The sequence below is a fragment of the Typopeltis vanoorti genome, chromosome 6 (genome assembly GCF_054136105.1).
Source record: "Typopeltis vanoorti isolate ZY-2024b chromosome 6, IOZ_Tvanoo_1.0, whole genome shotgun sequence".
NCBI classification, from domain to species: domain Eukaryota; kingdom Metazoa; phylum Arthropoda; class Arachnida; order Uropygi; family Thelyphonidae; genus Typopeltis; species Typopeltis vanoorti.
The window spans coordinates 65,822,666-65,834,760 of NC_143554.1; the positions used below are offsets into that span (position 1 = coordinate 65,822,666).

The window sequence follows — 12,095 nt, forward strand, 5'->3', positions numbered from 1 at the left end:
ATTTTGGTCAGTAATTACTGCATTACAGTAATCACTGTAAGGAGTCATTAAAATCTATAAATTAATAGATTTTAAATCTATGCCTCAGGGCATATTTTGAAGTAAGCAGTTAATAAACATACTACTGAATACATCTCTGGTTTCATTTTATTTCAATCTAATTTCTTCTTGCAATATTGTGTAAGATTATACTGATCAACATGAGGGATTCTGTGTAAGAGGCATATCTTTAATAGAGTAAATATAGTCATCACAGCTAGCATGCTGAAGATCAATAATTAAAAATTTTAGGAAATAATTAATGATACTGTGGATCATTATTGAAGAAGTTTTTGTTTTTATGAATGTGCAAGTGAGTGAGTGATTTGTGAATTAAAGCTCATCATTGTTTACTGTGAAATAGCAGTGATATGCATAGCATCAATACAAATCAGAATAATTGAAGTCTAGTTGTCACTGGTTTGAGAGATTCTGTGAGATACAGTGTGTGTGTGTGTGTGTGTGTGTGTGTGTGTGTGTGTGTGTGTGAGAGAGAAGTGTTTCATGAATGGGCACCAAAAGTGCTGGTTGTGTCTCAAGTGAGAGAGTAAAGTGATAAATGTTACCAACAAAAGGAGCAAAATGATAAATGTTACCAACAAAAGGAGCAAAATTCAGTCTTGTAGAGAATGTAGTTGTAGCTGAAAGCAATAATGAACAAAATATGAATAGCACGAAAGAAAGGACAGAAGATCATTAATGACAAAGTGGTAGCAATGAGAGAAATAATACTTGAGCAGTCTTCTACAGAAGAAAACTGAGCTTCAACTGGAGAAGTCAGCAGCAGTATGAGTATGAAAAAGTGAGAGGGAGGAATTAGGACAGAGCATTGTATAATGGTTCTATGATAAGAGGTGTGCTAGATAGCGTAACAAAGCATGTTTCCCAGGTACAGAGATTAAGGAAGTTAACGAGAATGCAGGGGAGGAAACATTAAAGAGTTTATTATTTTGGCAGGTACAAATAATTTGAAAAGCACTAAGTATGGAATGAGAGATGTGAAAGAATGAAAGTGAAAAAAAAAATGAAAAAAAAAAGAGCAAAGACTAAGTTTGTTACCACAGTATGATAGTAATGAATCAAGAAGAGCCATAATTGCAAATGAGTTAAAGCAGAGGTGCAATAAAAATAGTGTGCAGTATATTTGATGGATGAAAGGATTGCATTTGAGCATCTGTAGAAAGTGTTGTTCAGTGAGATAAAGTGCAAAACCAAGGAAACTAGAGCTACTGGGAAGGATAAAAGCAAGTGATTGTGAGAAAGGAATGATAAAGGATACTGAACAAAGTTCCTTAAGTCCCAAACCTTCTTGTAATGGTTGGCCCATTACAAGAAGCAAGGATAATTGTGGGCAATTAATGTACATGAATGGCAGAAGGATGAGAAATAAAAGAGACGAGTGTTAATCATTAGTTAGTTTGACTTAGCCAAAAACAATTGGCATCAGTAAGACTTGGTTGATCAAAATGACAGGGATAGAATATAAGAGTTTGTTTGGTTTTTTGTGATGTATGAGAACTATTCTCATACATTACAAAACACCAAACGAACTCTTGTCTACAAAGCAATAAATCCACATTCAAAATAACAAGAAACAAGTTTTAGAGACAAAATAAGAACACCTTTGTGTATAAAGTGTGTAACAATAAAATTACATGTTAATATGCTGTAATAATGACAAAAAACTGAAAACAGATTACATAAGTTAGACAAAATCTATCTCAGCATATAAGGCCTCAGGCAGATTGCCAAAAGTGATGAAAAATGATTGTTTCTTCAATTAAAATAATGATGACAGTCAATTACAACATGCCAGACAGTTAAAAACAGAATCACAGTCACACAAAGGCATGCCCACACTTCTCACTTCAGAAGTATACACATGGACTATGATCTGTAGAGCCGAGAAAGAACAATCTTCCTGTTTATTCTTTACACAGATCAGGTTATAAATGATTTAATTTCAGGCTTAATCTAGTAACATTTATTGCCACTTTATTAATTCCATGATGTTCATCAGGTAGGATATTTATTCTTGCTTCTTTATGCTCTGCTCATGGTAAGTGTAAGGGACAGGCAGATGTTGAGTTTTTCCACATGGTTATACTATAGATTAAATATATCATGCGCTCTGCCTCAATCATTTTTGCCTGTTTGGCAATCAGCATTCCACCTTGGCTTTGGATAGAGCAGAAATCAAGATGATGGTTTTTTTTTGAAATTATGGTTGTTGTTGCCTGAACCAATCTGTTGCATATGTAATAGCTTCATTATATTATAAATTAAAGATGCCAAGAAATAATTTAGTTGGTTTTATCCTTTATCCAAGGATGAAATCACAGGGAAACTCATATATAGAGGCTAATGACTTCACATCAATTGCCTTGGTATCCCATAATGTAAAGCACATATCCTTATAGACATGCAGCCTCTATTGGGTCATGAAGTTACTTCATGCACAAACTTTGTTTGCTTACACTTGGATAAAGGATGAAACCAAGTATATAATTTCTTGGCATCTTTAATTTATAATGTAAAGTGGAAAAAAACTTTCAACACCTACCTTTAATCCAGAGTATTTTTAATAATAAGGTGTGACATCTTATGGCTACTTGTATATGGAAATATGACTTCTACAATATTACTTCAACCTTGGTATCTCTTCCAGGTCTGGCTCTCACTGATGAGACCTCAATAAAGGTCGAAACTGGTGTGGGTAGTGGCTCTTTCCATAATGCATAGCATCATAGATGTCTATAAGGATATGTGCTTTGCATTATGGGTTATCAAGGCAATTGATGTGAAGTCATTAGCCTCTATATATACAAGTTGTTCTGTCATGAAGTTACTTCATGTGCAAACTTTTTTTTGCTTATACTTGGATAAAGGATGAAACCAATTATATAATTTCTTGGCATCTTTATTTTATTTTCTATATGGAAAAACGTACTGAGTCTATTATTATGTATTGAGAGGTCAATATTGTCAAGCATTCATATGACCTTATCCATTTGTCTTGAGCAGTACCTCACAGAATGTTGTGTGTATTAGTCACTCCTAAAAGGTATGGGCTGAGAAAGTTACAATACAACCTTATCAAGGCCAATCTCATTTAGCTCACTACCTGGTAGTAAATAAATCAAACATACCATGGAATACAGGAGAATTGCTACTGCTTCCAGAGCAGTATTAAGCTGGGCACACGTTGGAAAGGAGTATGTAATACTCCTTTCCAACCCCCCCCCCCCAAGGATAGATACAAACTTTTTTTTGCTTATACTTGGATAAAGGATGAAACCAATTATATAATTTCTTGGCATCTTTATTTTATTTTCTATATGGAAAAACGTACTGAGTCTATTATTATGTATTGAGAGGTCAATATTGTCAAGCATTCATATGACCTTATCCATTTGTCTTGAGCAGTACCTCACAGAATGTTGTGTGTATTAGTCACTCCTAAAAGGTATGGGCTGAGAAAGTTACAATACAACCTTATCAAGGCCAATCTCATTTAGCTCACTACCTGGTAGTAAATAAATCAAACATACCATGGAATACAGGAGAATTGCTACTGCTTCCAGAGCAGTATTAAGCTGGGCACACGTTGGAAAGGAGTATGATCCCCCCCCCCCCAAGGATAGATACCCTACACTGCATAGGACCATCTACAATTCTGCGCTTATGAGTAACAGTAAAATTCCTTAAGGTGGTGTCATCACTGGGTTTTGAATATTTTCCCTGCAGACAGAAACAGGATTTTCCATAAGACTTATTTTTCTGGCTTTGTTGACTAGTCTAATTTCCAAGAGGCCTTTTCTTTCTAGATTATAGGTTTTATTTTTAATGCAGATATGTACATAGCACTTGAAAAACAAACATTACATACACTGTTACACTCATGCAATACCTAAATTTACACCAATATTATTTGTTTGTAAATAAGGATATTAATTTTGAGCAAGATTACTTGCTTATGTTATTGCACTGTAAGAAGCTCACTGTCTTCCTCTTATGCCCTCAACTTCAAGTAAATTAGTTGGTGGGACAAAACAAGGGAACTTACTAACATGAAAGTTAGACCTGCTGAAAGAAGAGACAAGAGATTGAGATGGAGAAACTATGTTCATAAGATGGAAATCATGTTCAAAAGATGGAAAAAATGGAAACTAGAAAGCATATAACAACAATGATTTGAAGACACTTTTGAAATTTGGAAAAGCAGCAGGAATTTTACTGAAATGATGCTGTTATTTCAAAAAAGGAAACTTTCTGTCTTCCAGATGATGTCAGAAAAGATTAGTATGAAGTGAACTGGAAGATATTCTAACTCTAGTAGATATTTAGAGTATATATTGCAGTAAATTTGGACTGAATTTCTCTACAAATAGTGGTACAACATAGCTGTTCACAAATAATGTATTACTATAATACAATTTAGGTGTAAAACAATTCCAACCAAAAAATACAATCTGGAATTTAATAGTGATTACTTAAGTTTTAAGCAGTTTACCTTAAGCAGGGCTGGTTTTATTGATACACCAGGTGAACATAGGGATAATGCCTCAAGAAAAGTACCAAGTGCACTTGGATGGCAGTCTTTTTGGATTACATGACTACCACTACATAAGAATGGAACAAGTTCAGTTGCCAGCACCTTAAAAAATAAATAAATACACACTTTTAATTATTAAAATAAAATATCATTTTTAATTATTAAAATTATTTACACTATTGTACTATTTTAGAAAGGTTATTAACAAATACATATGGGGAAAGCATTTCCCAATTTCTTAAGTGAACAAATAATGAGATCTTATTAAGCAATGATGTATTCCCCTTTAATGACAATCTTATCCACTTGAAAAACAAACAATTACACACACTGTTACACTCATGCAACACCTAAATTTACACCAATATTATTGGTTTATAAATAAAGATATTAATTTTGAACAAGATTACTTATGTTATTGCACTGAAAGAAGACTCACTGTCTTTCTCTTATGCCCTCAACTTCAAGTAAATGAGTTGGTGGGACAAAAACTCCACTTCTGTAAGAAACAATTAGATAATCTGCAAATTCAGGGACTAAACACAATCTTTTTTTCAATGCACTTCAGATCTTAAAGAAGAGCAATGGGCTCTCTCACTTAGCAAAGAAAAGAAAAATCATCTGCTTCCTGTATGTTTTTGGTAGTCCCATTTCATAAACATATTTAACTCTTAAGATTTTCCATTCAAGTGAAATCTGAAGATTTTACTTAAGACAATACACAGTAATCTCTCAATTAACTAAGTACATCCAGAAAGCTGTTTTTGCACAGCAGACAGTTCAAGGGTTAAATAATTGAAGGTGCAATTACATGGTGCAATTCCAGAAGTTGATTGTCACAAACCAAATCAAGGGTTAGTTAATCAAAGGTTCAGTCATTTGAAGACTGGATAATTGAGAGATCACTATATTCAATCATACTATTTGCATATAAATGCTTCACCACAGGGCAATACAATGAATGAAATTATGTTTGTAAGTAACTAATTTAACGAGTAATACAAATCATGTAATGTTTGTTACTCCTTCCTTCCTTTTCCATCAAGGAAAGGAAGGAGTAACAAGGAATAATAGTATTCAACAATAAACATGATAACTTTCTTTAAATGCAGGCAATCTTGAGTAAAGCGATGTGAGCATATTTCAAAATGAGAAACTGAAATTTTTATTTTTATTTAAATCATTACAGGATGGCTGACAAAGAAGGGGGGGGGGGGCAAATGGAGATTGAAAGAGGAGTTGTGATTGGATGACATGTTGCAAGCCTATCTTTTTGGCAAATGGTTAACAAATTGGGCCATCCTAGGTCAATGATATCATACTGAGATGGAAGCACAGGAACTCAACTGCAAGTGCTACCTGCAGTGGACAACCCACCACATTCATTGAATGTGGTGGGTCGTCCACAGGGTGCTACGAAGGATAACAAGTTCTTGTTCAACTTGTTCAACCACCATTCGTCAGTTGTTATGCTGAATGCAGAGTTCTGGGCATCGACTGGAACTCCAATCTTCATAAAAATATTTAGAACTGAGACTCACAAAATGGGTTTCCATGGTAGGACAGCAATATGCAAGCCCTGCATTAATCGAACCAACCTTCAGTGTTGTCTCCAGTGGTGCAAAAAATGTGTGCAGTGGGACATGGAGCTTGGAAAGCTGTGTTATGAAGTGGTAAATCATGCTACACACTGCTGAATAGATGAATGAGTGTGGCAGATGCTCAGTGAATGTCTCCACCAGAGTGCATAACCCCAGCTATGAAATTCACGTTTCAAAGGCGGCGGTATCCGGTGAACATCTCTTAGCAGAGTACATAACCCCAAATATGAAATTCAAACATGGCAGTGTGATAGTATGCTCCTGTTTTAACTTGGATCTTTGTTTGTGGTGCTATGAACATGAACTCCGAGAGGTATCTGAACATTCTGGACAACGTTATGCTTCCTACTTTGTTGCATTTCAATAGAAGAGTCCATTGTCTCTTTTAATGAGATAATGCACCGAGTCATAAGGTTGCTGCCGTAACTGCGTGTTTTGTGGGCATGAATGTCACCACACTTGACTGGCCTCCACATAGCACTGATCACAACCCTACTGAACATCTGCAGGGTGAACTGGGGCATCAGGTGAGGTTAATGGCATCCTTTCAAAAACAGTCCAGGTTGGTTGGTTAATTGGTGTAAGAACAACAAAAGTTATACTGCATCATACAACAGTCCAAGACCTCATTACATGCTTATAGGAAGAATGGACCAAAATTCCCATTGATCGCTATCATGCACTTGTGGAAAGTATGCCTGTTTTAACTCAGAATGCTTCAGTCATTGCAGGAAAAGAAGGTCCTACATATTTATTAAGGTGGGCGGCATAGTTGTATGGTGCCTGTTGACTTCTTTCAAAGCAGCATATTTAATTCATTATGAAGATATAAAGTAAATGATAGATTAATAAGATTAATGAGAGATAAATAATTTAAAATTGCATAGCACTTAGAGATTTAAAAATGTTAATTTTAAATTTTCATTTTTATAATTTCATATGATTTTAGTTTTCTTGTTTATCTTCTATTATTATTTGCATTTGTACATTTTTTTTTTCATGTTATCATTTTGCGTGCTTTATGTAGGTCTCTGCTCTCTTTGTCTTCTGCTGTCAATGCATGATGGACTGCAGAACCTCTGCAATTCTTTGGTTCTGTTTCCCCACTATTTCCTTTTCCAAATGAGCAAGATAGAGAGACTGGTACATGATGATGTACCAGTCCCTATATGATACTTAATGATTTGCAAAGGCTGTTGAAAGGATACTACATATTCGTACACAACCTGAAACAAGTGGGAAAGCATATGAAGATGGTGATTCAGAAACCAGAGAGTTGCTGATGAATGGGGGTACCAAGGAGTAGGAAATAGAGGAGCAGAATTCAAAAGAATGCAGGTAACTAGAAGTGTGCCACAGTTTATGTTTGGCTCACTGCAATTATTTTGCATGTAAATGATATAGGAAATGTTTTCAAAGAAGATATTAAGTTGTTAATCTGCAAAATTTGGTAGTGCAGTTGTTAAGGAAAGAAAGCAGAAATCCTGCATAATGATTTAAATAGGCTAACAGTATGGGCAAAAGATAATGGGGTCAGTTTAATGCAGAAAAACATAAAGTTCTGTATTTTTGGATGAAAAGATTACAAGCTTCATACTACACTCTACTCAAGTAAATTGAGGAAGCTAGGGAAGATTTGGTGTGTATGCACAGGAAAGTGAAGTTAAGAGGATATGCTGCAAAAGCTGTCAATGTAGCTTATAAGATTACTTGGATATTAGCAAATACATTAATAAGGAGAGATAAAGAAATCATTCCACTTTATACAGCTTTGATATCGCTACAATTACAGTACACAGGTCAGGTCACATAGGTTTCTTGGAGTGAAGTGGTGGAGAGGATAGCAAAGTGAATGACCAAGAATGGTGTGGAACACCTTGCTTACAATACTCTTTCTCAAATTCTAGCAAGGTTATTCCTGGATGCTAAGTAAGAGTGTGGTTAGCAAAGGTGGGTATGTGAGGAAGACTACATTTTTTGCTTGTAGTGGTGAACAAGTGAAATGAGTTGTCAGTCTGTGGTCAGTGAATGCATGCAAGGAAAAGTACAGATATCAGGTGGATGGTATGCATCTTTTGTGATAATCTTCAACTTTCATGGAGGTTCCTATGCTATAATAAAACTTATTGCAAAGCACAAATTTTATGCAGTACTTCCCACAGGATTACTTCCAACTGTTGGATTTTGTGATGTCATTTGTGAGGAAATTCAATTTGCTATCATGAACATTTTGTGCTTTTCCCATTTGTAATAGTGAGATTAAGACAAAAATTGGTTCTACAGGGCTTAGGCCAGGTCTTATTCATAGTTTGTTATTGTGCATCATTTTGTTATAGTGGTGTCAGCTATAGTGCACATCTACTATATCAATCAAAATCACAAAAATGCAAGTTCACTAACAGTTTCTGTGACAATCAGACGATAGGTGCTCCCCGCCACCAAAAAAGCTTCATCTATTTATATCCCTAATATAATCATTTGTTTTTCTATGTATTTTCTGGGTATATTCATGTCCACTTTGTAAGACTGATCAAAATGCATTCATGAATACATTAGAAGTGTCATTCATTCCATCCTTCCCTTCCTCCATTTGAATGGCAGACTATGTGTTATATTACATGTGACTCAAGAAAGTCATAAGATGTATACCTATATCCAATTCAAACAGATTATTATTAATGAAGACTGAGGTTATAATACCCATGTGTAATAATAAATTTAGTTTATCAAGTGAGGTTATTCTATCACCTAGAACTGAACCATAAAGAAAGTGATAAAACTTTATGATGCAAGGAAAGTTTTTATTGAAAACTGTGATGCTTAAAGAGAAAAATTTGAAAATAACAATAATCTGATCACACAATGGCTCCTAGATGATATGTGACAATGCATAATTTAATAAGAAACTACTCTTACCTTGTGCATGTGTATATTATTAGAGAACTTTTCTTAAATATCTGTAGTTCTTTAATTTATTAGTTCTAAGGATGAATAAAATAAAATTATGGGTAAAGATATGTAAGACCAATATTTTAAATGTCAGTCTGGACTGTCAAATTTTGATATTGACCCACAACTTTAAAATAAAATTAAAAAAAAATCTCTCTCTCACTCAAGGGCATTTAGTGGTAAACAATTATTTATACTTCCCATCTCACCCTATTTTAATGTACTAGGCCCAATGGTCGTTATAAGTAATTGGGTTTTTATAAACCTAATTTTTGTTAAAACAGAGAAGATAATCTTATTTTCATAACCTAAGTCTATGAATTGCTTGAGTTTTCCAGAGTATTTGTCTGTTTTCTATGCAGGAAAAGGCAGCTAGTTTCAAGGGGTAAATCTCTGCCAGTTTCATATGACATTGGCTACATAATCAACTGAAAAGTACTTATAAATGTTCCTTTTGTCCTAGATAGGAGCATTCAACTAGGTCATTTACAATTAAATGTCATTACAGTCATTCCAGCTCTGCAAGAGAGCCTCCGTAGCTCATTCAGTATAGACAAAGTCCTTTGGTTGGAAACACCTGGGTTCGATTCCTCCAAGATGTACGGAACCTTTATGTGGTCTCTTTTGACTAAAGGTGCATTAGCTGGTCTCATAGGGAGGTAGGGTTTTTTCCACTCATAAACTTGGATTTCTCGTCCCCCAGAACAGGCAAACCAGCCCTGTGAACATACATGGATCTACAGTCATAAAATACATACTTAATCCCTCATTAGACAGGCTCAACCTGTCCTAAGGGACAGGCAGGAAAAGGGGGAGAAAACCCCCATACATAATAAATAAGCTCTGCTAAAGAGATGCTCTTATTTTATATTTTTTTCCTATATAAAAATTTTTATCTTGCATGATTATAAAAAATAAGCAATAGTGTGATTCTAATACCATGCTGCTGTTTGGTATTTCACTTCATTCATGTTTCTATTTTTCCACATTCCCCAGAAGACTATAATCATGAAGTTTTAAAAAGACAAAATGTCACTCAGCAGATGAAGATAGTAATAACAAATAATATACAGAAATTACTGCTGTAAGAAAGTAAGCACAAGAGAAACAAGGTTACAATGAATACAAAAATAACCGACAGCAAATACTCATCACCCTACCTTTACCTAACAGAAAATTACTGATAATTTTTAATAACTACTTGTTTTTATGTTATTTTCTAGTAGTAATAAATCAATTTTAAATTCAACAAGACTAAATTCCTTCTTCAGAGTTAAGGTTAAGATAAAACATGCAAAGAAAATTTAAATTAAGTGATACATACATTTTGTTGCCGATCACTAAGAATTTTCCATATTCGAGGAAACACCTGGATCCATAAATGCTGAGCTAAAGAAGTATCCATATGACACAACTGTGCAGTAGCAGTCAAGAAGTTTAATGTTTTAACTTCCCGCAAACTTTCCATAAATTTTGCTTGACGTGAAATTAACATGTGAAGATTTTGTCTTGGATCTGATGAATCATGGCGAGCATGACTATTTCCACTGGCATCTACCAATGTTGCTTTGGTCTGGGCTTCATCTGTTGATGATAATTCAATATCTATTTCCTCCTAAAGAAGACAAAGAATTATCATTACACTCAATCTTTTATATATGATGAAATAAACAGTAAATGGTTTCTCAGTTTTGCATTTATACTTTATATAACAATTATGAAGATATTTCATGAAGAATATTAGGGAGGGGAAACAAGGCAAATGGTAATAACTGATTAATTTGAAGAGGCAGTAATTACACAACAAATTTGAAAAGTAATATGCAAGACACTTCAAAGATTAAAAATAATAAGGCACATATGAGAATGGAAGGAAAAAAGCAAAGATCAAGATTTTAATTTTAGAGAAGAGAACAAAGCAAATTAAAAAGGAACGGATGACCAAATAAAAACTGATAAAAAACAGAATTGGATCCCCCCCCACCACCACCACCTATAACACAACTTTCTTCCAAATTGAATTATTATATTAACTAAGTAATGTTCTCTTTGTGGATAAATAACTCTACTATTTCTTTGTTATTATTGCAATATGAGGATCACAGAAAGACACTTAAAGACACAAGAAATCCATTGACCATCTTTCAAACAGGGCACTTTCTAGTGAGTTCACATTTTTGCCACAAAAAATTGTTTGCACGACATTTTTGCAATAATTGCTTTCATTCTGACTCAGAATTAAAACCAGGACAAATAGTAATCTCAACTGCAGCAGATACAAGATTCTTGGTGGGTTTTTTTACCGCATGCAGTTCTGTTGTGAGATAAGTGTGTAAGAAAGATAAATGTTCATTGATTCCATTTATATTGAGCATATATCAGATCAAGATTATATTATAGGACTCAAGTATGAAAACTGCAACTGGGGCATTTCAAACAATTATCTATTCCTAGTCTTTACATCAAAGTAAATGAACTACCTTTGTTATTTCAACATCGGCAACTATCTTTATATATATATATATATATATATATATATATATATATATATATTTTTTTTTTTTTTTTTTTTTCTCCACAGCAGAAAAATTTGTACAATTCCAGGCAGACTTCTACATGTCGCTGTTTCTTTTGTTGCTCTTTCAATATTAAAAATTCAGGAGGATATGAAGCTGTTGCTGCAATTCTTGGAAATTTTTTCCAATAGCTTTGGAATCAACAACAACACATCCATTATGTTTCAAGGTGGACAAAATGGTGTGTATTATATCTATCTTTCATTTTCCAGGTTTTATCCAATATAATTTTTGTACTAGGTGTTTGATTAATTAACGATGTAAACTGGATCCATTAATCAATTAAATGAACTAATTTAAGATACATAGATGATATTGCTATTAATTTCAGAATCAGCACAAAACTTATAGGAAATGATACATATACTGAATATA

The 12,095-nt window shown here is 34.0% G+C and overlaps 1 protein-coding gene across 1 annotated transcript in view; it reads right to left on the reverse strand.

Annotated features, from left to right (window-relative positions):
- Nipped-A (Transcription-associated protein Nipped-A) overlaps nt 1–12,095 on the reverse strand; it is a 936,100-nt gene that overhangs the window by 239,992 nt on the left and 684,013 nt on the right. Inside the window, exons 46-47 of the mRNA XM_090393977.1 lie at nt 10,469–10,759; nt 4,553–4,696 (exon numbers count right to left, since the gene is read on the reverse strand). Coding sequence (XP_090250103.1) covers nt 4,553–4,696; nt 10,469–10,759 — 435 coding nt within the window. The remainder of the gene's footprint in view (nt 1–4,552; nt 4,697–10,468; nt 10,760–12,095) is intronic.